This window comes from Mesocricetus auratus, unplaced genomic scaffold, assembly GCF_017639785.1.
Source record: "Mesocricetus auratus isolate SY011 unplaced genomic scaffold, BCM_Maur_2.0 Super-Scaffold_100021, whole genome shotgun sequence".
Taxonomy (NCBI): Eukaryota; Metazoa; Chordata; class Mammalia; order Rodentia; family Cricetidae; genus Mesocricetus; species Mesocricetus auratus.
The window spans coordinates 10,924,803-10,952,281 of NW_024429202.1; the positions used below are offsets into that span (position 1 = coordinate 10,924,803).

General features: G+C 46.9%; 1 protein-coding gene across 1 annotated transcript in view; it reads right to left on the reverse strand.

Moving 5' to 3' along the window:
- The window catches only part of Tnfrsf21 (TNF receptor superfamily member 21), a 65,019-nt gene extending 41,140 nt beyond the window's left edge, over nucleotides 1–23,879 (reverse strand). Inside the window, exons 1-3 of the mRNA XM_005072298.4 lie at nucleotides 23,320–23,879; nucleotides 3,726–4,374; nucleotides 1,752–2,246 (exon numbers count right to left, since the gene is read on the reverse strand). Of these exons, the coding sequence (XP_005072355.1) occupies nucleotides 1,752–2,246; nucleotides 3,726–4,374; nucleotides 23,320–23,415 (1,240 nt within the window). The 5' untranslated portion in view covers nucleotides 23,416–23,879. The remainder of the gene's footprint in view (nucleotides 1–1,751; nucleotides 2,247–3,725; nucleotides 4,375–23,319) is intronic.
- Between the last annotated feature and the right edge of the window lie 3,600 nt (nucleotides 23,880–27,479).

Genomic DNA, 27,479 nt, shown 5'->3' on the forward strand with positions numbered 1-27,479 from the left:
ATGCCCCCCCCACACACACCCGCAACTTCTATCATTTTCTACTATACAAAATTTTGGGAAAGTGTGAGATCCTGATAAATACAGGGGAGGGAAGACAAAACCCTACCACACTGGAAAAAGCACTCTCCACTCTGGTGTCTTTCCTCTCGGCCTCTGAAGGCTCAGAAGAGTTGGGACTGTTATAAACTATATTGCTCCATCTGTTCCTTTTACCTAATATAAATGTTCCTTCTGACTGGGTGAAAATGTTCCATTGTACATGCACACTTCACCATTTACTTAGTTACTTCCCTAAAATTAGCACTTCATTTGTTTACAATGTTTATGATCCACAAAGCTAAGTTAAGTGGTTTATGAGGATAGCCAGGCATGGTGTCCCATACCTCCGATCCCAACTCTAAAGAGGCTGGCATGGGAGAATTGCAAGTTCAAGGCTCGCCTGGCTACAGGGCAAGACCTTGTCTTAAGCTGCCTTCCTCTCCCCACAAGAGAGCATTTATGTTCGCTGTTGCTTGCTTTAAAGAAAAAAAAAAGAAAGAAAAACAACCTGTTTATACTTCTGTGATAGAGTCCCAGAAATAGACTCACTAGACCAAACAGTGCAAGCATTTTCGGCATTCACCAGAGAAGGCCATCCACACCCAGGCTGGAGGAAGGTGAGCACACACCTTTATCTGTGACTGGGAAGGAAACATCTGAACGGGATTTCCAGAGCCGGCCTTCACGCGGGAAAGGAAGTCACAACCACAGCAGGGGAACAAAATTGCAGCCTTCAAGTCAAACTGAGCTCAGAGACAAGTAAGTACTGTAAGCTATTTTTGCCTTTGAAAGAGAAAAGAGCAAAATATTCCAGCATCTATCCACACACACGGACTCCTAAGGGAGAGATGTAGGGGACAGCCTCAGACCAGGAGGAACCTCTCATGTTGTGGGTGTCTCTTGTCTAAAAGACCTTTCTGCCCCCCTGGGATTGAGTGAGCCTCTAAACATTTAGTTAGGAGGCGTGTGCACGCGTGTGTAAATGTGTATATATAAAGATATATATTGAAAAGCAAAGTTCACATCTATAATCTTGCAGCCCAGCTAGCTTACAGCAATTTAGTTTTGGATTCCCTTTATCTTTTTCCTAGCCCTGTGGCACAGAAAGGGGAAGTGTGGGCTGGCAATATGGCTCTGTGTGTTAAAAGCTCTTACTACACAAGCCCGAGTTTGATCCCTGGAGTCCACAGTAGAAGGAGACAACTGACTCCCAAAAGTTGTCCTCTGACCTCCACATGTATGCCATAATGTATGTGTGTGTGTGTGTGTGTGTGTGTGTGTGTACACACATCATAACCATACACGAATAACATGTTTTTTTTTAATTTTTAAAACGGAAAAGAGGAAGGGCTCAGTACTAAAGAGATGTGCAGTCTGGTGCCATGGGTCTTGAACAAACAACTAGCCTCTTGTTTGGGTAAAACCCTCTCTGAATTACATCCCTTCATTTGCTTAAGGACACAGTTAAACCAAAAGCCCCTCAAAGGGACTCTGGGGTTCTGCAACATTTCCCAGTTTCAACAGTACCGGGAGGGAAATGGAAAGAGGTGAATATATGGAAAGGATGATCAGAAACATTTCCTAGAATGCACTAGACCAAGAAACGCTTGGAGAAGGAAGGGGACCCCGCAAAGTATGCACTTCCCACCCCTTTAGACGGCAGGGGTGAGGCCGAGGGCTCTGCGAGCACAGAGGAGACAGAGGAAGCTCACCATGACCATTGCAGTAGTAGATCCACTTCTCCCGGTTCTGGGTTGGAGTCGAGGATTTCTTGAGGCCCGCCTTTTCCACAATGGCACTGGGGTCCTGCCGGGGTCCCTTTTTGAGAGTCCGGGAACTCTTGCGGATACTGCACACCACAATCAGCACCAGCACCAGCAGAAGGAAGAGCACAATCATCCAAGGCAAATGCTCGTTGATGTCAAAATGCTTATGCAGGTTCTGTCTGGGATGGCCCCGCTTGGGGGCCTTCACGGCCGTGCTAGACTTCTCCCCAGTGGCCTCCATGGACGTCGGTAGCAGTTTCAGAATGTGTCTGTGGTGGGGGCCTTGCTGGTGGGTAACTTGTGGTGGACTTGGGAGGGTCTTGTTGGTGCCTTCCTTCCCACTTGTTGAACTTGTGTTGTCAGGAACTGTCTCTTCCTGGATGCCACTTGGTACCTTTGGTCTAATAGAGGCAGTAGAGTTGGATTCTGTTGAGTTCACTCCTAGAAGAAAGAGTAAGGAGGGGGGAAGAGCTTTTCCATATTTGGGCATCTACACATTCTCTCCTATCCCTGGTCAGGGTAGACAAAGAAGAGATGACTGCTGGAGCTTAAGGCCAAATTTTAGCTTGCACATTTTCATAAAGGTCCTAAACGGCATCTTTTTTATATAAAAGATAAAGATCTAAATAGTGAAACTCAGTTTCCGGTACCCACCACATGGGCATCCTCGGGGATCCAGCGTTTGAGCTGCAAATAGCTTCTCCTAGACTTCAAGTACTAAGTGGACATGTGTGCGTCTGCCACTAGCCAACCCTCCAACGGTTTGATTACGTGGAGAACTCGCTCCAAGTAAATTCCTTTGCTCATTCTCCTCCTCCCTCACCTTTAATTTTATTTCATGACTCAGTGGTGAGACAGAGCTTATGACTAGGATACAGAAAAGAGCTCCAGCTCAAATCCAACCCTGCACAACAGGTCGGCAAATAAAGGAAGGCTGGACTCTCCAGCAGCTGCAACCAACGGATTACACGGGGCTGGGGCTGACTCTGGGGACGTCTCTCTGAGCCGTTTCCACAATAGTCATCATGGAAGAATGTGAGGAATGGGAGCTGAGAGCCTCTGGGGACAGAACCTGGCCTGTGTCACCCCCCGGAGTGCTTCCCACCCATTTCTGCATCTCAAGATGGTGGGCATGAAGAAACATCCCCTGCAGTTATCAATGAAGGCCAGGCATCGTCACCCTGAACAGTGTGCTGGGAGGCACGGTTTACATTGGTTGTCATGGCACGCAAACTAAACGCCGTGAAAAAGGATGAGGCAAACCGGGAGCCGTTGCCTAAGTGTTGACTGAAGGCTAGGCAAAAGGGGAGACTGGGGGAAGGACGTTAAGTCGGGACTGCTGGGAAAAAACATTAAGTTGTTCTTTTCCAGGTGTAAGGGCTGGGTATCTTTCCTTGGATTTAAATTCGCTTGTTTTCTGAAGTTTCTAACTTCCCTTCCGGTGATTTTTGTCCTACCTTAGACAACAGTCTTCCTTACTTCCAGATATTATGGCAAGCTCCCCCTTACTTTTCCTTCTGGTTTCGTCTACCCAGGATTAACTCCATGTTGCATAACTTTTTAATCTAAAAGAAGCCTTAAACATTTAAAATCACTCACTCGGCAATTTCAAAGCCGAAAGCTGAGAGGGTTAAGTGATTTGCATGAGGTCACACACTGTCCTTATTTCTCTCTGTTCTTATTTGGTGGTTTGATGTAACCTAGTTTTTTGATATCTGTTGTCTCCCATAGAAACCTTCTGAGTTTAAATGTTTCTATTAAGTCCAAAGAAGCCAAATTTAATTAGCCACAAAAATGAAGGCTCCCTTCTCCAAGGGATGATTTTAGGTTTAGCAAAGTGGAGATAACATCCTTAGTTATAAGCCCACTCTACTGGGCTCAAAGCCTTCCTCCAGGAAGTAATTCAGAAGGTTAAGTTACCTTGGGGCTCATAGGTGGAGGAAGGGACTTCAAGGGATTCCGTGTGCTCAGGGTGAGAAAAGATGGCTGTGCCAGGGGAAGGTGGGGTTGTGGTGGAGGACAGGCGTGTGCCACAGATGTTGTCTGTCTCCTTTGTCCCTTGCTTGACCACCACCAGGTTCTGAGCCAGACAGTCGGTGTGGGCTTTGCATTTCGTCACGCTGGAAGGCACGTCAGAGAAGGTACCCCGAGCGCACTGCTTACACCGCACATCCTCATTCTCCGTCCCTTTCTTCCGCACACCCCAGCCCGCGGGGCACACTGTGTGGGGAGCGCAGGTACCATTAGACTGATACATTCCAGGTGGGCAAGTGCATTCTCGGTCAGTCAAGGCAGCACAAGGTAATCTCTCGATCATCGGCCATGGGCACGGCTGACTACAGTCATGGCATCTCTCTATGCCGTTCTCATGCCTGGTAAAGGTGCCCTTGGGGCAACTGCTGCAAACCCGAAGGCTTGTGTTGGTACAGTGCTCGGAGACATAGGTCCCTGCCGGACACTTGTCACAGGTTAGCACCTGGCCGGTGGTACGGTCAACATGGCGGTATGTGCCCGTGAGACTCGGAGTCTTTTGTTCTAGCTGAGCTGTGGTGGTGCTGAGGAATCCAAGCTGAAAGAAATAAGATAGGTATCAGACAGCAACAGAGGAGAACAAAGCACCAGCAATTGCAACCGACACTGTCATCATCACTATTCAGGATCTGGCTGGAACCACATTAGCATGACACCAGAAACAGGGAGGGGCCTGTACTGAAGTTGGCATGCCTGGTCATAAACTTCTGCTTTGTTTTTACAAACAGGCATGCTCCTAGTATGTGCTTTAAACAACAGAGCTGATGCGGTTGGAGTCGAACCCTGCTTGCCCAGTCTCTGAAGGCCACAACTGATAGGTGCATATTCCTGTAGGCACCCACCGAGGGATCTATGCATTGAGCTGGGTCCAGCAGGAACAATTCAGCAGCCATGGCATGCATCAAATAAAAGCTTTGCCCAGCAATCAGAATCACACCAACTTCCAGAATAAAAACCTGGGGGACCTGGTGGTCGTGGTGATTGGTGTCCTATACCTTTAATCCCAGCACTTGGAAGGCAGAGGCTAGCTGAAAAAAAAAAAAAAAAAAAGGCTTCAGGAGCACCTAAGTAGCAGGGAGCAAGGACCAGAGTGACAGCTTTCCTGTGGCCGTGGAAACAGTGAGGCCCAACAGTTCTTGCGATCCTCAGTAAGATGGAGAAGCTTTTAAGAAAATAACGCTGCCTCAACCTCGAGCTACCAGCTCCATTGCAAATCCCTTCTAGATTTGCATCTACACTGGTAGCCAAAAGAACAAAGCAAGAACTTTTGCAAAGTCATCAAGCATTTCTGTCTTAGTGTCGTGAAAGTTGATCTGAGTTTACTCCTTCCCGACCCCCACGTTCGAGTGTGGCCAGGGTACTTCCTGCATCTCTTCACCGCTCCCGAGTGCTCCTCCTTTCATGACAATGACTGGTTTCTGGATACACTTTACGATTTTCTTTAGTCTGAGCCTGAAAGAGCGGTGGGGATGGTCAGGGGTGGGTAGTGGTTGATTTTTCTCCCTGGGAAACCGTAATTCCATCTTGGAGATTTGGAAAGAAAAGAGCCTGCTACTTGCGACAAGTCTGTGTCTTCTTCCCCTTCCGTTTTGGCTTTACCCTTCTTTTCCTGTTCCTTCTAATTGCACAAGGATCCCAGACACCCTCTTCGTAGCCCAGCAGATGCACTGGGCGGAGGAAACCATCTGCCTGCTGGAACCCAAGCACAAGTAGTGCCTCTACTCCCACTTAGACTCAGAAGTGTGCTCTGTGGAGAGATACACCAAAGCTCTACAAAACAGAGCCTCCCCCATCCAGGGCTCTAACCCACACGGCCACCCGGAGCGTGCTTGTGGCTGACTGTCCACCAGACAAGGCTAGGATTCTCCATCCTAGACTCAAGCACAAGTCTGAATCCTAGCCTTGTCTGTGTTGTGCCAGGCCCCTGGTGTCTCACTTGTCAGAGGTCACCTAGCCGTGTACAAAACCCACCCACAAGCCCACATTCCCTACACTCTATACCACACTTGCTGTGTTTTGACTTCTTGATTCCTTGGGGGTAAAGGGAGATTGCTAGTTGTTAGTTCATTTTGAAGACATTTTGTTTTGAGGTAGGGTCTTACTTCATAACCCAGACTGGCCTGACTTGTGGCAATCCTGACTCAGACTCCCCAGTTACTGGAACTACAGGTATGAATCACTGTGCTGGGCTAGTTATTTTGCTAATTTTTTTTTTCACACACCGTTTGTTTTGTTGATACAAACTGTCAATATACAGCCCAGGCAGGTTGATGTCAAACTTGCAATCCTCCTGCCTCAGTCTCCCAAGGGCTGAGATTACAGGTAGGCACAACAAAGCCTGGTTGATTTGGCAGTTCTTAAGAGACTATTGACCCCATACAATTCTATCTCCTGCAAACAGAATAAAGGAAGAGTGTAGATTAACTGTGTTTGGTGAAGAAACCAATGGACCAGAAGCAAGCACCGAGCTGGACAAAGATCACAGGGCTGCCTCTCGGCCAACGAGCAACGGGAGGTAGGCTCCAAGCCCCTCATTTATGTCTCCAACAAGCATCTGCTTTGCAGAGCTTAACCAGGCATCCGGGACACCCAAGAAAATCTATTCTCCTAAGAGCTTTCAGTCAACTAAGAAGTCCCTATCCATCAGGTGTGGAAACACTTGTCTGTAATTCCGGCACCAGGGAGGCTTGGTGGAGAGGATCGCAGAGTCCAGGTCAGTCTGGGCTATATATATAAGGAGACTTTGTTCCAAAACAAAACAATATCCCCCTTGTGATGGCACATGATTGTAAACCCAGCGCTTGAGAGGCTGAAGTAGGAGGATTGGGAGTTCAAGACTATCCTCGGCTACATGGCAAGTTTGAAACTAGCTTGAGCTACCTGAGGACATGTCTCAAGATAGACAGACAGACAGATGATAGAGAGGACATGTCTCAAGACAGATAGATAGATGATAGATAGACAGATAGAGTGCATAAAACACACACACACACACACACACACACACACACACACACACACACACACAGAGCCTCTAACCCCCGGCTCTGGGGAAAGAGGGCCCTGCACAATATAAAAAAAAGACAGTGAAAGCTAATACTAGAAAAAAAAAAAAAACAAAGCACTGGAACAGGGTCTCAATGTCGTTGATAGGTGCTAGATGGTGACAGCACAACAGCTGAGGCTGGGTCCCTCCAACCACGACCCTTGATTCCCCGCTTTGGATAGGCATGGATAGGACAGATCAAGGAGGTCCACCAAAGTCTCAGGCCTCAAACCCGATGCTAAAACTGCCTGGGAAGCGTAGGGAGCTGGCTCAGAAAAGTGTCTGCCCCACAAGCATGAGAACAAACACAGTTCATGTCACTAGAGTGCGTGCAAAGAGCAAGCGGGTGCCGCGGTCTACTGGAATTCCAGCAATGGAGGTCAGGGGGTCCCCAGAGCAAACTGGCTGGAGATGACCCACATCAGTGAGCTCTGGGTTTGATTGGGAGCCCCTGCTCACTGAATAGGGTGGAAGAGCAATTGAGGATGATTCCCGACATCACCCTCAGGCCTCCGTGCGCACACCCACCCACACGGGCAAGCGCTCACACATGGAAATGGAAAAAGAAAAGGTAACGCTGTCTGGGATGAGTTTTGAAAATACTTTCATATGCCCCATCTTATCTCTGAGATCACGGTGACTCTAGGACAGGGTGAGGAACTTGTTTTGTTTGGCTGTGCATTTTCTTGCCTTTGAGCTCTCTGACTTAGGCAGGACCCCACTGGCTCTAGTATTCTTGGATCCTGAGCCACATTTTGGGCACGGTCCAAGGCCACTATCAGAGTCACCCCTCCATCTCTACCCAACCTGGCATTTTTAATTACCTCGATAGTGTTCTCTCTTATCATTTTACCAGCCAGAATAACCCACCCCTGCAACAATCCTACCGCTTTGGAGCCACAGAGTGTCACTGTGGATGTCGGCGACCCCTTACCAGACCCTTGACTGAGCGTTTGCACACAATACGTACGCACTTGAGTCAGCCTCTCTGCTGTCTTGTTTGGGTTTGGTTTTATGTATGCAAAGGTTTTGGAAAAGCCAACCGCCCTGAAAGTCTGGGATTTCTTTTTGACTAGCTTCTGTTACTCCGTCATGGAGATCTGTCTGTATGAACATACCAGCTGACAGTTGAGCTCTCTCAACAGAATGCGTACAGGCTAGAGAGCCGGCTTGGCTGTGAAAGGCTAGGCTTACAACAAATAGGATGGGTGTGCCTCACTTCAGAGGGTCTTCCCCCGGGAGCTGGGCTGACCGCTCTCTTGTGTATAGGTCAGAGTACATTTTTTTTTTTTTTTTTTTTTTTGGTTTTTCGAGACAGGGTTTCTCTGTTGCTTTGGAGGCTGTCCTGGAACTCACTTTGTAGACCAGGCTGGCCTGGAACTCACAGAGATCCGCCTGCCTCTGCCTCCCGAGTGCTGGGATTAAAGGCGTGCGCCACCACTGCCCGGCCAGAGTACATTTTTCCGTCTTGCCTACTTCCTTCTCCCCTTCACATGCCCCACCAGGCTCCCCATTTGCTTTCCTCCTTGTTCCTCGTAGCCGACACAACCACACCCCTCTCAGCCTTTTGAGACCCAAATTGCAATCCATAACCTGAAGCCCTCGCTCCATTCTCTCATCCCTGAACAATATAAAACATGAACATACATAAATATGTATGTATACACATATGCACCCACGGGTGGGTTAGGCTAGAGTCAAAAGAAGAACTGCATAAAGATTGTGAAAACAGGGGACATATTCTTACCCAGCCTGTCTCAGAGTCAACTGGACCTTGGTTTGTTCACTTACAAAATTAGCACGTTGGACTAGTACTCAATCCACCCAAACCTTCTGTACCTTGTGATTTTTGTCAAGTCCCGCCATTCTTATGTAGCCTTTAGAACTCTCCCTAGATACCTAGATGCCAAGCAGATGAGCAAGCAGCCCATCACATTTCCTGTTTCTGTCCATCATATTAGTGCCTAATTACATAGTGTCTCCTAATGCTGGTTGGCAGCCTCCTAAGTGTATATACTTATCTTCCCTTAATGGTTATAAGCAGCTCAAGGCCAGGGACTGCCATATAGGTGACATTTCCTCCCTTGCTCAACTACTAAATGAAGACTAGAACAATAATAACAAACACAGCATCCTTCAAGCCAGGGGCCAGCAAAGGGAATCCAGCATGCCAGTTGTTCTTGTAAAGAAGCCTCGTAGAATCCAGATACTGATGGAGAGAGCACTCATGGCTGCTTTCATGCTACTGTGGAAAAGCCGAAAAGCTACAACATGGCCAGAGACCTCAGCAGCCTACTGCTATCAGTTGGACCCCAGCTCCCAGCATGAGCATCCAAAGAAATACAAACAATACAGAGAGCAGACACTCACGGGAACCCTCAGGTATCCCCCGTGGGTTTCTCAGTGAGCACTGGGCCCTCTCCCTCTTTCTACACCCACTCTAACTCACAGGCTCAGGCTGATCTCTTCACACCCAGCTTAAGGCTCTCACTTCCCACCTGACATCCCATGAAAAGCAAAATTATCCAGACAGACAAGACTTCCTCCTGGATGCTGCCCCTGCCTCCCATCCCCAACTGAAAAGCCCTCCTCTGTTCCTTCTTTTCCCTCTATAGCTGTCATCATTTTCTTTTTTTTTTTTTTTCTTTTTTTTGGTTTTACGAGACAGGGTTTCTCTGTATTGTTTTGGAGGCTGTCGGTCCAGCCCGGCCTTGAACTCAGAGATCCACCTGCCTCTGCCTCCCGAGTGCAGGGATTAAAGGCGTGTGCCACCACCGCCCGGCTGCTGTCGTAATTTTCTACTTACACATTTATCTACTTGTGTGTCTTCCCTGCAATGCGGACACCATGTAGACTCAGTACCCATTCATTGGTCCAGAGAACCTCTGTTCCCTTCGTGAAGAGAAGGGATGAGTTGATGTGACCCATTGACACTATCCAAATCCTCAAGGACCCAGTTCATGGTCGGTCTATCTGACAAGGAATTGTGACTGAAAAGGGTGAAGTTGACCACAAATAATTAGAATTAGTAAGTTAAAGGGTGGTGATGGGGGATGTTGCTGGCAGGAACAAACCCCAAAATCCTCCACAATGGGGTCACAATGTTAACTGAAGATCTAAATAAAGCATCCCGGTTCCCTTCATCATGAAAGCAAAGAGTTCATTCACCTCCAAAGACCCTGAGGACATTGTTCTGTCTTAACAGAACTACAATTGCCTTATAGGAATTGCTTTCTTCATGTACCGAAAATAAAAAGGTAATATACTAAAGGGTTCAAATAGTCCCCTCTCATTAAAAAAAAAAAAAGAAGGAAAGGAAATCACCTTCACGTTTAATTAAGATTATATGTAGCACAAGAAATTTAGTTTCTCTCTGTTTTTAAACTGCAGTTATTATGAAAATTCCACTTATCCAAGGATGAACTCACTTCACCAACAACAGATGAGGTAAATATCAGTATGCAGTCCCAAACTGCATATTTGGTAGAAATATCACAGGTGCTTGTTGAATAATCAAAAGCTTAACAGAGAGACAGAAACAAATGCCGCATAGAAAGCATAGTTAGTTTACATGACTCACTGTGAGGTCTTCCAGGATCTCGCTGCTCATCCTGGTGACCTGCAGCACACCTACGATGTGTCACCTGTATTTTACAGCACAGAGATAGGCCTGACTGAAGACAAGAAGTACCCGGATGTGTGAGAACACTCATCAGAATGTTGACATCTATTTGTTCTACAATCTCCCTTCCATGACCTCATCCTCGAAACAAACAAGAGATCCCTTGTAGTTTAAGGGTTACAATAGATTTGCGTCATTGACGTTGTTGGTGTGTGTGTGTGTGTGTGTGTGTGTGTGTGTGTGTGTGTCTACATGTGTGTACAGGTGCACGTGCCCGTGGGGAGGCCGAGCAGGACGGTGGAGTGTCCTGCTCTATCAAGCTTCACTTTATTCCCTTGAGACAGGATCTCTCGTTGAACTTGGAGCTTGTGTTTCAACTAGACTGGCCCGGGATGGGGGTGCGGGTGGGGACAACAAAATGCAGAAAAGGGAACAGTTCAAGGATAAAGTTTCCACCACAGACAGAAATTTCCAGTTATGTTATATAAATTTGGTTGGTTTTCTCTCTCTCATTTCCTACTGCCCTGTCTGGTAGGAAGGAAGGGAGGGAGGGAGGGAGGGAGGGAAGGAGGAAGGGAGGAAGGGAGGGAGAAAGGAAAGAAGGGAGGGAAAGGAAGGAAGGAAGGAAGGAAGGAAGGAAGGAAGGAAGGAAGGAAGGAAGGAAGGAAGGAAGGAAGCTGCCTCCTGTCTCCTACCAGAGCAAAAGAAGCAGGGACTGTTTTTAAAGCTGGGGACTATAGAGGATGCCAAAGCCAGAATTGCTGACTGTAGGAACAGAAGGAGGTGAGCTCAGGGGACACTGGAGAGGAAAAAACCAGGAAGATTTTGCCCAGGAGCTGTTTCCTCGGGATCCTGCAATGCAGGAGAGAGTACATACACCACTCAGTCACTGGACCACAGAGCTGTCTCCCTCCACCACAGCAGCTAGTTCTCTGTCCTCTGCCCACTAAGAGGTGTCAATACGGTGCCCACTCCGTAATAAACGAAGTGGCATTACATAGAAGACAGGAGGAGAGGATGGAAGGATGCTCTTCATGCCGACTGGGCATGCCCGGAAGAACATGTAATCCCAGCAAAATCCCCCTTTCCAGCCAGTACAGCAGCTGGGGCTACAAAGCATAAAGAAAACCTATTGAAGTCTAGAATGTACCACGCAGACCCTGCTCCTCCAGGTTCTAGCTGGGTGCGACACTGTGATAATAAAAAATACAGAATCAGTCTGTTTCTTCCCGTGGTTCCCTGTCACAAAGTGGGAAACCTCCAAGCAAGCATGACAAGGGTCTTTCGTATGCTAATATGATGGCAGGGGCTGGAGGCTCTGAGACATCTCCACCCAGACCTGAGTGATCAGAAAACACAGGGAGAGGGGGCTGAAGGTTAGGTTAATCACCATGGCTAGTGATGAAGTCAATCATGCCATCATAATGATGCCTCCATAAAACCCTAAAAGGACAAGGTTCAGAGAGCTCACAGCTAGCTCACCAGGCGCAAATACCTGGAGGTGAGGGGTCCAGAGTGGACACAGGCGCTCCGCTCCGCAGTGCTTCCTATTTGGCTGCCCTATGCATGCCTTCCTCTGTATCCTTTAGAATCTCCTGCACATAGGGAGTGATAAACAGAAAGTGTTTCCCTAAGATATGTGAGGCTATACTTGCAAGTCACCTGAACCCCACAGGGTCATGGGATCTCTGATTTACAGACACCACCGCCTGGCTTTTTTGTTTTTTGGTTTTGTTTTGTTTTGTTTTGACAACCTGGGTTTTGATATTGATGTTTGAAGTCAGGGTCAGTCTTAGGGAACCGAGCCTTCAACCCTGTAGCATTCAAGCAAACAAGATCAAAGTGAATTAAAGATACCCCACTGGTGTCAGATGGGGAACCTGTCTATTCTCTGGTCTGAGAACAGACACATCACTCTGGATTTCTTCTGTCCTTCTATCCTGGGTGACCTTGGAAAGTGGCTCGGCCTCTACCACCTCATTTGTAAAGTGAAGGTAGCAGTAGTAACTGCTATCCAAAGTTGTTTTGATAATTAATGGTTCATAAAAAAAAAAAGTATAGCCGGGTGTTGGTGGCACACGCCTTTAATCCCAGCACTTGGGAGGCAGAGGCAAGTGGATCTTTGTGAGTTCAAGGCCAGTCTGGTCTACAGAGCCAGTTCCAGGACAGCCTCCAAAACAATACAGAGAAACCCTGTCTCGAAAAACCAAAAAAAAAAAAAAAAAAAGTATAGAAAGCATGCCTGATGTGGTAATTGCTGTATGGTTATTAGTTTGGGAAATTATCACCAATTCGTTATTTACTAAACTTTAAGTCATTTTCCTTGAGATTAGACAGTCTTTTAAAACATCTCAATTATATCTCAGATATGTGACTCCTGAGGTACATAACAAAAATTTGAGGGGTTTTTTTTTTCCTTTTATTTATTTGTGTGTTATTTGTCCTGCTGGAAATAAATCCATGGTTATTTATGTGCTGGGCAGATTACATTTCCAGCTCCCAAATTTTAGATTTTAATTTACCGACACACGCCTGCATTTCTAGCACTCAGTGGACAAAGGCATGAGAGACAAGTTCAAGGCCAGCTTGGTCTATCTACAAAGTAAATTCAAGACTAGCTTTGTCTATCTACAAGGTACGGTCTGGGCCAGCTTGATATACATAGTTCAAGACCAGTTTGGTATATACAGTGTACTCAAAGTTAGGCAAGGATCCACAGCAAAACTGACTCAAAACAAACAAGGCAAAAACTTCCAACTAGTTACATGCCTGTTTACATTGTGGTAAGTTGTATCTGACCCCTTCTACCCCCTCCTCCATGCACTGTGGCATGGGGATGCACATATACACAAATAAATATGTAAATGTAAACAGAAAAAAATGAATACATGTAGCCGGGCATTGGTGGCGCACGCCTTTAATCCCAGCACTCGGGAGGCAGAGGCAGGCGGATCTCTGTGAGTTCGAGGCCAGCCTGGTCTACAGAGCTAGTTCCAGGACAGCCTCCAAAACAATACAGAGAAACCCTGTCTCAAAAAAACCAAAAAAAAAAAAAATGAATACATGTAAAACAATGTCACACATAACTAATACGAATTTATAACCAGAAAGATACATAGACTAAAAATAAGGTTAGCATAACTTCTACTCAGTAGTGAGAGACACGAGTCATTAAAAGGCACAGGTAAATTTATGGTGTCCCTAAATGACTAAACAGTCACTGAGACCACTGATGGTCCTTACGTATCTGAATTAAGGAGGATAAGTCACTGGGAATGAGAAACTCGAGTGCTGTCAAGTTCATGGGCTGGAAAGCACATTTATGGGCGGCTGGTGGCATTCTGAATTGATTGTCTTCCTAAAAACAATCTGGCAACCTGCAGCAAATGCCATAAAACCACTCATTCGTTTCCTCTGACCTGGCAATGCCACTTGGGGAATGCGCCCAGGGGAGGAAAACCTAAAAGGGGGCAGAGTGTTGGTGCCTACAGGGACGTCCCGTGCTGCTAAGCAGAGGACAACTGATGGCCCTCCGAGCACCCAGTGGCAGCAGCGGCGGCGCAACACACTTTCAGACCTGTGCCGTCAGCTACCTTTAAATGCCAAGATAAAGACCTGGGCTGAGGCCCATCACAGGCACCTCAAACTTACTTTAACAAACATCCGAGCGGTAGAGTTCCAGTCCCATCCACCTGTCCCCAGCCCGCCCCTCCCGCCCCTCCCGCCATAGACTGCTCAGTCTAGGAACTTAGGAGTCTGCCTTCTTTGACACCACCTGCCCCTCCCACCTCACCACCAATAGATTCTCCAGAACGTCTAATAATGCTGTCGCCTTCACTGCCGATACCTCAGGGCCATGATCTCTACCCTGTTCTCCTGTGGGGACGGGGGAAACTGCCCCCCTGCTTCCAGGATTCCTCTCTCTAACCCATGCTCTACCAGGCTTCCAGAGTGACCTCAGAGCTTCGAGTGTATGTAGCTCAGTGGTCCAGCACTTGCTCGGAATGTACAAGGCCCGAGGTTCCATCCTCAGTTTGAAAATCGAGGGGGACAAAGTTGGATAAGGTAGGGGAGGAATCTGGGAGAAGCTCAGGGAGTGGGTGATAGGACCAAATTATCCTGAATTAAATTCTCCAAGAATTAATTAAGATATCATCATCATCATTATGTGTTTGCAGACTGATGCTCAATGGTTAAGACCTCTTCCTGCTCTGGCAGAGGAATTTGGTTTCCTGCACCCATTTTGGTGTCTCAAAACTTCCAGTAACTTGAGCTGCTGGGGATCTGATGCCTTTTTCTGGCCTAAAGGCGCGCGCGCGCGCGCGCGCACACACACACACACACACACACACACACACACACACACACACATACACACACACACAATACGTAAGTCTCTAAAAAGAAAAGTTTCAAGCCATATTGTTGCCCTACCTCTCATGAACTGAGTGGTGCCTTCACATCTTCAAGGGTCCCACATGACCCTCTTCCCACTGCCCCCTTTCACAGAGCCCCAGCCACAGTGGCCAGAGGTCATAGGACACAGTCTTGTCCTACACTCGGCTGCTCCACACACTGTTCTCTCCCACTGGGCTCCTCCCCCTTCAGCTCTATGACAATGACCATGAAATGTCCCCCTTTCTGTGAGCTCCAAGAGAAGATCACAGACAGCCCTGCTTGTCCGCATTTCCACAGTCTATTTACACCTGTTAGTTAATAGATGGTCCTTAAGTTTTATTAATGGATGAAAAACACAAATATGCATCTGTAAGGGAAAGAAAATAACTACAGAAGGAAAAGAGGGGCACAGGCTGGTTTGAACACACTAGTTAGACTTTTCTGGAAACCCGTCACCTTTGCCTTTAAATTTCCTTGACTCTTACCCTCCTGCCTCCCCTACTCCCGGCTGAGTAGAGCTAGCCATGTCTACAATGAAATTAGACAAGTGGTCTTGTCACAAAAGTTCTCGGGAGACCAGAATTCCAACCTCTTTTTCAGGATCAACAATCAAGTAATTTCCTCTTAACTTTCATCTTTCTCTGGCCCTACAGTCTACAAGACAGATACTTCAAAGCTCATTTAGTTAACACAGCTCCCAACCCTCTTTAAAGACAACTCTCTGTGCAGTAGATGGTGATCTATAAAGAGACCTACAACTGGCCCGTGGGGCAGAGAAAGAGACTGTAGTGTCCAGCTCTAAGTGGAACTTTTACACCACACCTCCCTCTAACAGGGCTCAGGAGTCTTACAGAGGAGGAGAACTGTAAGAACCAAAAAGATCGGATGACTACAGTTAAGTAGTATTTGGTAGAAATGGACACGCCATTGCATACATGATTGAGACAGAATGCACAAGACGCAAGATCAATCCAGCTGAAATCTTGCATGAACAGGGAAGGGAGCCACAAAGTTCTCACCCCTAGCTGAGGCCCTATTGGCAACTGATGAACTCCATTTTCTTCAGGGGTGGGGCTCCTGACGGGCCGTCCATGCTCCAGTAGACGGTCCTACATTCCTGCATGTGCAGGCAGCATTACAAGGACTCAGAGGGTTTAGAAAAGGTGAACAGGAAATTGGAAGGAAAAGGTGATGGGGATGGGATGTGTGAGAAGTTTAAAAGGGAGGCAGTGGAAGGCTGTGAATTTGACCAAAACGCATTACGTGCATATATGAAGCTCTCATTTTTTTTAAACAGCTTGCCTATAAAGGTGCCTCCAGCAACTGTGGCAACATGCATGTCACATTCTACAGCATGCGTGAACCAGTCAAGTCGTGGAGTTAAATCCATATCTCAGAGAACTGAAATGAAAAGTGAACAAATACCAGTCACAGCTAGTACAAGCTGTGAGCTTATCCTATACAAATAATTAGGCTGGCAGCAAAGAGGACCCTAACAGGTTGTCAGGTACTCAGGATAAGGGAGGGGAAACGACACTGTGAAGCAGAGCCCAAGCCACACTGTTACTCACTAAGCAAATATTTTTCAAAATGACCAGGCTGCAGGAGAGCAACTCGCCCATTCCCTATTTATAACATCTCAATTTGCAGCAGTGTCTTTCCATCTCAACCATGGCACCACGGCCCGTCAGAGTCACACCATAGGAAAATGCTCGCCCATGTCTCCACACCTTCCCCTTCCAACCCCCTCACGCCATGCTCTTACCAGGGGTTTTGGCAAACCATCCAGGCCATCATGAAACTCAGAAAATTGAAAGAGCTCTTGGGTAAAATCATTCCCTTTAGAGGAAACAAACTTATGGGAAATTGAAGTGAACCCATACCCGTCACTTGGCAGAAAAAGCTCAGGTATGAAACTGTGCTGACTTAGATGCCATTCCTCTCTGGAGACCTAACGGTGGGCAGAAAAGAAAATTCTATGGAACCTCATTCTGGAATTTGCAAAATGAGACCAAGGCTTCGACCTGGGGACTTGGAAGAAGTATGCTGTGGTGCTCTGTTGAAGGTACTCCATGAAGTTGTAAGTACTCAATAACCAAGGACCAGTAATATCCTGATATGACCGGTCACCAGCCATTCGCTTAGCCCTCCTCCCTAGCACAACAGCTTTGCTGAGCCCACGGCTGCTCTCTTCTGAGTCCAGGGCACTTGGACACCCTCCATGTTCTCTAAATCCGGTAAGCTCTTGTTCCTTTGACCCCTCACATACACACACACACACACACACACACACACACACACACACACACACAGAGGAAAATCTGCAAATGGTACCAAGCAACAGAGCCACCATGTCCTTCTGGTTGCAGAAGCACAAATGAAAAATTGTATAGATATCAGATCACTAGCCTTGGTATGATTTGGATAGTCATGTGCGTCTCCATTCTTTTCATTCGCTTCAGTCCAGAGAAGTGTCACACATAGTCCTCAAATAGTCTCAAGAGAAGATGAAAGGACATGGTGCAGCACCCTGCCAACTTACCTAGGTCCTCCTGCATCCCACACCTACCCAAGAACCTTCAATTTTCCCAACACTACCGACCTGTCACCTCCAAAGCCAGCACGCTGACACCACACCAGTACAAACGTAACTTCAGCACGCCTCGCAGACAATGACTGCACACCTACCCTTCAAGCAACAGCATGATCACCAGTCAGTCCCTCTCTCCATCAGCAGAGGTCCCACCCATTCTTCTGGACCTCCGCCAGCTTCCCCCGGGTTAATAACCACTGCCCAAGCAGGTGGCAATGCTCAAGTTAATTGAAGATCCTGTTGATTTTTAGGTATTTGACAAATATAAACACTGGGAAAGCCAGTGTTTATTCATGATCTCGCCCCAATTCCTAAAGAACACAAGCTCAGCAGTCGCTCATGCAGCAGCAAGGAAGCCCAGCCTCCTACCGACACTCCATGGAGATTAAAAACCGGGACCAAGGTGTCCCTGTTAATGGCTTCAGTTGTCATTCCGTCCATCAAACATATCTGCATTTCATGGTCCAGAGGGATTCGACTCCAAACGACCACTGGACACTCACCAAAGCTCTGAGATCATCTGGGCTCCTCTTGTCACAGAGGAGGAGCACCTGAGTTTGCCAAGAAGTTGCTGGTGGTGAGTTGGCATTACCACAATTTGCCAGGCGTGTGTGGGGAGAGAAGGCCAGTAGACTATTAGTGCCTTCTGGAAAATAGGCAGAGCTGTTTACACAAGGGAAAGTCACCCAATTCATTCCTGCCCCTGAATAGTCTGACGATGTGTCTCACCATTTCCCGTCACCAAAAGAAAAAAAAAAGAACTTTGCTTGGGCCAATTACGGTTTACATACCGGCTGAGTAAGCACAAAACCAATTTGCAACTTTTCTACCAAGCTTCCCAGGAGGCTCTTGCCTGTCTTCAAGACGAAGTCAAGTGCAAACTCAAGGTGTGATGTCTCCAAACCTCAACCTCCAACAACTACAACTCACCAGACCCAGGCAAGAAGCCACGCCCACTCGTGACCACTGGGGAAGGGGGCAGCTTGCAAACTACCTAAAAGAAGGTGGCATTAACTATTCTTGCTCTATGTAACATGACAGAATTTGTCCAGATGTGTAATGTAAGCAGTTGGAGGATCTGTGCCCATGTAGTTACGGAGGGCTTTTAAAACTTTTTTATTCTAAGTATACATCTTATTTGAAGAAATATTGTTCTTGTAGGTTTAGTTTAGTTGTGCTGGAGATTCTGTCTATCATCTGTCTGTCTGTCTGGGACTAGACCTGAGAGAGAGCCAGACCTATTATCTTCAGCCCAGATGAGAAACCCTGATCCTATTCTCTGGTTCGGTTGTACAGATAACTCATGGGGTAAAATTGGGAATTGTTCAGTGCATAACTCATGGGGTAAAACTGGGAATTGTTCAGTGCAGTTCTGAGTCGCCTATTCTTCTTCGCTTCCAATTTCCCATGAGCCGGTTTCCCTACTTACTAAGACGGATACGTTATCCCCAGACTGAAAAGTTTTCCAGTATCAAAGTGTTCTCCTCTTCTGGCTTTGAATCTAATGGTGGAGTTACCTGCAGTATTTTACAGATGTGAACCTGGCACTTGTGCATCACTCTGGGTGTGGCATGCTCACTCACTCACCCCACCGGAGTGAACTCCATCCGTTCTATTGACAGCCGCGTGCTCTGTAAGCTAGGAGAGAAACTAGCTTTGACGAGGTTCTCAGCCCACTTTGTCACTGCACTCGCAGGGCTTATGACAACACCTTACTCAGAAAGCGTGCGCCGTGTAGATTTGATAACACGGAAGAGAGTCGCTTCCTCAGTGTAGGCTGCTCCTCCGCTCAGCCAAGCTGTGTGGGGTGAGAGGTCAGTAACAGTTTGGGTTCCCTTCCAGCTCCACAGTCTAAGACGGTGTGCTTAAAGTAAGTATATAAAAGGGAGAAAATCCCTGTATAGAATGCCAGCTCTGGTTCAGTGTTCTACTTGAACTTGTCACCAAGTCTTAAAGATTTGAGCCCCCACACGCCTGTCTAGGGAGGGTAGCCTTTATTGAGATAGGTGAAGGAAGAACTCAGTAACAGTGGTCAACGGTAACACTTGGTACTCTCTAGGCAGAAAGATAGCTTGGCGATGTGTCTCACCAAAAAGAAAAAACAATAACGAATAATGTTTTTTTCCTTTTAGTGACATGAAAGATAGCTTGAGATGCCAACTGTCTAGCAGAAAAGATGGAGACAGAGCTGCACAAGATACTAAGCAAATAGCCCTGTGTCCAGAATCTTTTATTTTTAAATTAAAATTAAAATTGAGTTATTAAATATAGTTTTCTCCATTTCTTTTCTTTCCTCCAACCCCTTCCATGTACTGAACAATTTTTCTCTCTCAAATTCATGGACTCTTTTTCAGTTGTGCTTACATAGATTTTATATATATATAGATATAGATATAGATATATATGTATATATCTTAGTTGCCCATAATTCTAACTCTTTGTCTAGGACTGGGACTCCATGAGATTGCCCCCTTCCATGTTACTATGTCTATCGGTATTGTCCTTGTTCAGATTCCGTTAGGCAGCCATGTTGTTGAGACATCATGAGTGAAGCTTCCCTGACATTTCTAGCAAACACAATCCCACAGCAGACTTCTCTTCCTCTGGCTCTTAGAATCTTTCCACTCCCTCTTCTGCCATATTCCCTGCTCCTTTGGTGCAGGAATTCTCAATCCAGGGGTAATCATAGTTGTTTCCAAAGTTTCAGATCCAATGTCTTTATCAAGGAAGTCCCTTTTCTGCCTTGACTGGCCCTTGCAGTTGGTCTGTGTCGTCAAAACAAGCTCTCTAAAGACATGGGCGCCTCTGACTGCATCTAGTGTTGCATGAGCAAGTCCTTCTAGGGCAGTCCCTAAACTACCAGGAATCTGAAAGTCTTATTTACAGAAGGCCTGGCGCATGTATGCTGCCTCTCAGTTTGTGTGTGACTTTCAAGCCTGACACGGTCACCTGAACTCAGAACACCTGAACAACAGAAATGCAAGCAACTGAAACAACTCAATCCAAAGGCCCTGGTATAATTCTCGCTTAGATTCTGCAGCTAACCAAGCCACCATCTCAGCTCTCCTCCAGTGACCCTGCTCTGTCTTTACACTTTGTCATCAGACAAGCTGAGGTTGTGGAACAGAGTGGTCGCTGGGTGAAGGAGAGTATGAGCCAAGAATTCTACCCCCGAGTCACTATATACATGTGCTACGGCCTACAAGTTTCTTGGAGACTCTATTTTCTCAGCTGTGGAATGACAGGGATGGTGAGATATTGTGTATAAAATACCTTGTTAGCTGGGCAGTGGTGGCGCACGCCTTTAATCCCAGCACTCATGAAGCAGAGGCAGGAGGATCTCTGTGAGTTCGAGGCCAGCCTGGTCTACAAAGCTACAGAGAGAAACCCTGTCTCAGGAAAAAAAAAAAACCTTGCTGCTCTCTCCACAGTTGCCATACAAATATACCATATTATACAGCATACAATATGTATCTATATCAGAGCCTATGGTAAGCTAAAAGTGTCACAAAAATAACTAAGACTGCTATGGAGAAAAAAAGGCCTTCCATAAATTTCACTTAACTGTCAATTGAGAGACACCGTGAGATGTTTCATTGGCATCACTACTCTCTTGAATCTAACCACACTGCATGAGTGCAGCAGTAATCTCCCTACAACCCCCATTAGTCTCATAGCATGTTTACTTGAGCTAAGCTACCTGGTGTCAGTCATTAACGTGGCCAAGGCTACCAGTGGGGCAAGTTCTCCTGAGAACAATGTCACCAGATCACTGCTGTATATATTAACAAAGCCATCTTGATGCAGGGTAGAAGGAAAGAGAATGTTATCACATAGTCCTTGATGGTTCCTGGAATACCCCAGAGGTCACCCTTCAGGACAATCAGGCTACCCTTCTACTCCATCAAGTAAAGCCTTTTTGCTATAGGTACCAGAAGATCAAGGGCCCTTGTAGAGTTATCACTTGGAGACCGACTGTAAAACCCTTTCCCGTAAAACCCTTTTGTAAATTTCACTTAACAGTCAAATTTACATTGTCACGCCCTCAGTTGCAAATCTGATGTGCAATTTGTAGGTTGAGCTTGATAATGTAGAAAAGGAGTTGGGCCCTTTCTTGGTTAAAGCATACATTTTTATGGCATACTGAGAACTTCAAGTACCTATTTCATGCTAGAAGTTAAAAACATATGGAACACTACACACTGAGCAGTAACTTCTGTCTGGAGGTGTGACTGGACTGTTGTGTGGGGCAGGGCTCTGAGCATAGTGGCAGATCCACTTTAGAAGGAAACTCAGCAAGGGACCTAACTGCAGTCATTAGGACCAGTGTTCCCATGAACTCTGCTTTAAGGCTGTCAGTTCAAGTTCACTGCCCCAAGGACTCCCTGACTGCTTATTTCAAGTATACAAACTTGGACTTTGCTGTTATTATAAACGGCCAGAAAAAAGTCTCCTAAGGGTACTGAGATTTGCCTCATTATAAATGCTAAAAACAACAAACTTTCTTTAGTCTCTCTCTCTGTGTCTCTCTCACACACACACACACACACACACACACACACACACACACACACACACACACACACGGTGGGGGGGGGGGAGTCTGAGTGTCTGTAGGATGAATTCCCAGGCCATAGCAACTACAGTGCCTTGAGAGGGAAGCAGTAGATCTTTGCTGGCCAGGCAGTAAGTCGTTTAGGGGAAGGAGACAAGAGGCCTGCCTTCCCTTACACAGCCCAACCATGAAAACAGGCTCTTTTTTGTTTTTGTTTGGTTTTTAGCTAACAACCTTCATCCTCCCAGCAGGGATAAAAGGCATGGCTGGTTTATGATGGCTCAAGGGTTTGAATTCAAATTACCTTCCACCCATTTCCCTACTTGGCCCCAATATTCGGGAAGAAGGGACGGTTCGGGTAAGTTTTGGATAAGGGATGATGTCAGGCTTTAGTCAGATAAAGTGATGGAGCGCTATGTTCAGGGCACGCCCCGGCTTTGGGCACCCAGGGAGCCCGCATCATCTTTAGTGCTGACATGCCTAAACACAGAAAAGGGGAAATAAGGATGGAGAAAATTAATCCTCCTTTATGTAGCTCTTTTCCCCTCCCCCTCTACTGGAGGGCCAGAGCGACGGTTGGCTCCGAGCCGGTGCTTTGGAGGCGCCTGAGAATGGGTCTCTGGGTCCCTTTTTTTTTTTTTTTTTTTTTTTTTGGCGTGCAGAAATCAGGACCCATCGGAGCCAAGAAGGAGAGAAGCAAGGAGGCTAGAGCAAGGGGCGGCCTGCTCTCTACTCCGGAATGCCCGGCTCTCGGAAACATGCAGCGGTTGCTCGTGTCCGGAGCGCACCGGTCCCGCTGTCTCCACTGCGGTAGCATCCGGACATGACATTGCAGCAGCGACAAAGCGGCGGCCACAATCGGCCGCAGGCAACTGACAGGACTGCTCCGGACTCGCACCACGCGGAGGGGTTAGCAAAGGATGATACTGGCATGAAGCTAGGGGTTGGGGTGCAAGGTAGGCCGGGTAGGGGGCAAAAGCCCTGAAATGCGCAGGACGCCGAGGCGGCCACCACTCGTGCCTCCTCCAAGCAACCAGATTGCAAGAAAAACAACTCGCTAACACGCCCCAACGGTAGCTCAACCTCTATCCCCCACCCCCAAAATGATCTAGAAGGAGTCCCCACATCTGGCCATTGCCTTGTAATCTTCCAATCCTGCTGGTCCCACCGCGCGCCTCAGGCACTACGGGCCCGGGGACCCGCCCCGCTCCCTCCCGTACATCAACTCGAACGACCGCCACCCCAGGGTTCCCTCCTCCGATCGCTCACCAGGAGAAGGGTGCCGGCGACCATCGTGGCTCCAACTTGGCCGGCGATGCGGCTGCCAGAGGCGAGGGCGGTGGTGCTACTTGCCGAGGTCCCCATGGCCGAGGCCGGGGCTCGCCGGGGCGCCCGGAGCGCGCGGCCCCACGGCAGCTGGAATCGGTGGCTGTTTCTGCCCAGCGCCGCATCCACCGCCGCCTCCCGGGCGGGGAGCCCATCTACCTCCAGCAGCCCATGTGCACTGCAGCAGCCGGGCGGCCGGGCGGAAGAGGGAGGCGGCAGGGGAGGCTCGGGAAGGCGCTCAGCACCTGCCCAGGGGCGCGGGCGCCCGGGCGGGGAGAAGAAGCAGGCGCGCTTGGAACCCGCGCCTCCCGGTGCTCTCCAGCGACAGCGGCTGTGGAGAAGCAGGGAGCAGGGCTGACGCGGACGCAGCGAAGGAACGACTTCCCATAGCGAAGCCTCCAGTCTCTACCAAACACTCGCCTCCTCCGCTGCCCAGACCAGCCGGCGAGGGACTGAGTCGGGTGGCCACTCAGCTCGGGGACACACGTGGTGGCGCCGAAGGGGCGGAGAACCGGCCCTTTGTGATGTCACCCGGGAGGAGGCCGGGCTCTTTGTGCAGATGGAGAGCTCAAGGCGTTCCAGAAGCCGAAGGAAGGAAAGGGTGCCCCTTGGCGTTAGCTGGAGGAATTGCGTCTGCTTGTTAGCCTGGGAGTTCAGCACACACCCGTTACTTAATTTTTCTTTCTTTGTAAAGTTGTTCCAAGTAAGTTATATTTAAAGCAGACACTATTTTCTTTCTTTAACACAAGTATTAACAACAGTCAATATAACTTGAGCATTATGGCGCTCGCCTGTACATCGCTGAGGCAGGAGAATTTGGAGTTGGAGGAAAGCCTAAGCTACACAGAATTCCTGTCTCGTGAATGTTACATATATGCATGCATGAATGGGTGAACTGGTGCAAGAATGAATGAATTAATGAACGAACGAATGAACTGAGTTTAATGGGGCCATTAAGTACTCTGAAGGCTGACATGAAACTCTCCAGTTTCAGGCTCTCCAAAACTAGGGTTTCACACAAGCCTGACATACAGAGCAAAAAAAAACCCTGTCTCGAAAAAATAATCAATTAATTGAACAAGCAAACAAGCAAAACAAAAAAACAAAACAATACAACCAAGGAGCTTACATCAGCTATCAGACACAAAGAGACTTGTATGTCGAGTCCCAAAGTCCCCTGTGTTTTGGTGTCTCCTGGGGTCTCTCTGGATGAAAAGGAAAAAGCAAGCCTAGTGTCAGCATTGATCTGTGTCTCTCTGCTTCCTGACTGCAGATACAGTGTGACCAGCAGCCTCCCCTCCACTCCCACAGCAACTGTTTCCTCACCTCTCTCTGTCTGCTTTTGCTGCGTATTTGATCTCAGCGGTGGGAAAACCGGTACAGAGACACAACACTAGGCAGCCCGGATAGGGATCTGCTACGGTAGGGGTCCTGTTCATTTCCTCATCACTTAGCACGTTGCGCACTGGTTTTTTTCCTCCGCATTCTTCAGAAGATAAAAATGTATTAAAAATTAATATGAGGATTAATTCCAATCTCATCTTTCAAACATCTGCCAGTAAAGAAAAGGGCTGTCCATAAACACTGAAGGGAAAAGCTGCACTGTGTAGTCTCCAGTAAAATTCAAAGAGGTTCTGAAAATGCTATCATTAAATAAAGAATTTGGGGCTCGGGGGGGGTGAGGTGATAATTCACTTTGAAATTGTTTACTATAGCTCCATACATGTTAGGGCTAATTCGCTGTGGAAAAATTCAAATTATTGACCACTACTGTGCTAGGTCTTTTTGTCTAAAGGAAAGGGAAGTGAGATATTAAAGGAGGAGGGTCAGTTAATGCCTTACATCCAAATGTGAGTTACTCAAGGTTACAAGACTCCTCCCCTGAGCTGGGGGAGTTTAACCTGGGTAACTCCAGCTCTGACCTGCTGGTTCCCTTTGTTCTTTGCACTGCTTTCCGCCTCATTAGGTCCTTATGGGGCATTAACATCCTGAACTCACACTTTAACACACCTTTTGGGTTGCAGTTGGTTTGGGCAATTGGTTGCTAGGCTGGGTGGCTGGGTGGCTGGGTGAGTGGTCAGCTGGGTGAGTAGTCAGCTGGGTGAGTGGTCAGCTGGGTGAGTGGTCAGCTGGGTGAGTGGTCAGCTGGGTGAGTGGTCAGCTGGGTGAGTGGTCAGCTGGGAGGTGGGTGGGTGAATGCATGGTTGGTTTTTGTTTTAGACCTTGCTGTGTAGCTCAGGTTAGTCTCGAATGGGTTAGGGTTAGGGTTAGCCTCCCACCTAGTACTAGAATTACAGGCAGGCAACCACTGTGCCTCTTGCTGAAATTTTTCAGTTGATCTTGCTTACTGCTAACTAAGTAAATGTTCTTTGGTATCAGTGGTAAACCAATAAAGAATGAATTGAGTCATTTGAATCTAGGTAGAATACAGAATGCCGTGCCTCTAGTTATATGTTAAAAGAGAGAAATGTCTCTCATTTCAGATTGTAAAATGCTTTTATCACTGATTGCTTCACAGTGGCGTATTCAATATGGTCATGCAGATGTCTTTATTTACTCATAAATGGTGAATATTGACCCGTAAATAATGGATTTTCTGCCTAAGCTCCAAAGAGAGAGAAGATAAGTATTATTAATAAAGCATGACTATAGCTGAAACTGAAAGGTATAAATGAGGCCAAAATGGATAAGCCCAACCACATCTTTACCATAAAACAACTGCCTGTGACCTCAGGCCTGATTTGAACTTTCTGTTCTTCGTCCAGTACTGTACAAACCTCCTGTTTTCCCAGCCTCAAACACCTCGTCACTAGGATTTCCCATCTCCTTAGAATATTTCTAATCAATGCATTTTTCTATGTTTCCACTTTTTTTTCCTTTTCTAGTTAAAAGTCCCCGAGCACTGAAGGACACATCGGGGTTGCCATCTCCTCCTTGGTTTTGTCATATATCTAAACTCTATGATGTTTGCTTAAGAATACATACATAATGGGGCACTGGAGATGTGCATGCAGGCAGAACATTCATATGCATACAATAAACCTTTACAAAGAATATATGCAGCTGGGTGGGGGTGGCGCACGCCTTTGATCCCAGCATTTGGAAGGCACAGGCAGCTGGATCCCTGTGAGTTCGAGGCCAACCTGGTCTACAGAGTGAGTTCCAAGGACAGCAAGGGCTACACAGAGAAACCCTGTCTAGAAAAACCAAAGAAAAAAAGAATACATGAATAATACACATGCATGTAAACTGTATATATATATAATATTATATATATATATATATGTGTGTGTGTGTGTGTGGTTTAAATGGAGGTACAACACTTTGAGTAACAATGCTCCCCTCAAGAGTCATAGACTATCTAGCAAAATACCTAGTGACAGACAAGAAAAACTTCCTTCTGAGCTGTTGGGCAGAGTCCAAGGACTTCTGGTGCTGCCCCTTGTTACCTCCCCAAACTTGAAGGTAATATGGCTGAAGACACCACACACTTTGGACACGGGACTTGAAGGAATCAACCTGAAACTGACCTGGAAGCCTCCTCTCTGAGGACTGGATCTGATAGTATAAAGTGAGAAAAGTCATAGCCTTCTGTAACCCCAGTCCATCCAGGGGATCTGACGCCCTCTGCTGGTCTCTCTGGCATCAGGCATGCATGTGGTGTACACAATAGATAGATACATAGATATAGATAGATAGATAGATAGATAGATAGATAGATAGATACGTACATAGATATACAGACATATGATTGATAGATAGATAGATAGATAGATAGATAGATAGATAGATAGATAGATAGAGATAGATAGATGATAGATAGATAGATAGATAGATAGATGGATGGATGGATGGATAGATGGATAGATAGATACATAGATATGTACATAGATACACAGACAGATACATACATACACACATACTTACATACAAGCAGGCAAAACACTTATACATATAAAATAAATAAGTAAGTCTCAAAAAATAAAAGAAGAGGCCATAGATTTCGGAGGAAATGGTTGGGAGGCAAGGGAGAAATTGGGATGGGAGGGGTAGAAAAGACAACGGCCATGTATGAAATTCTCTTTAGAAAAAGAGCACTTGCC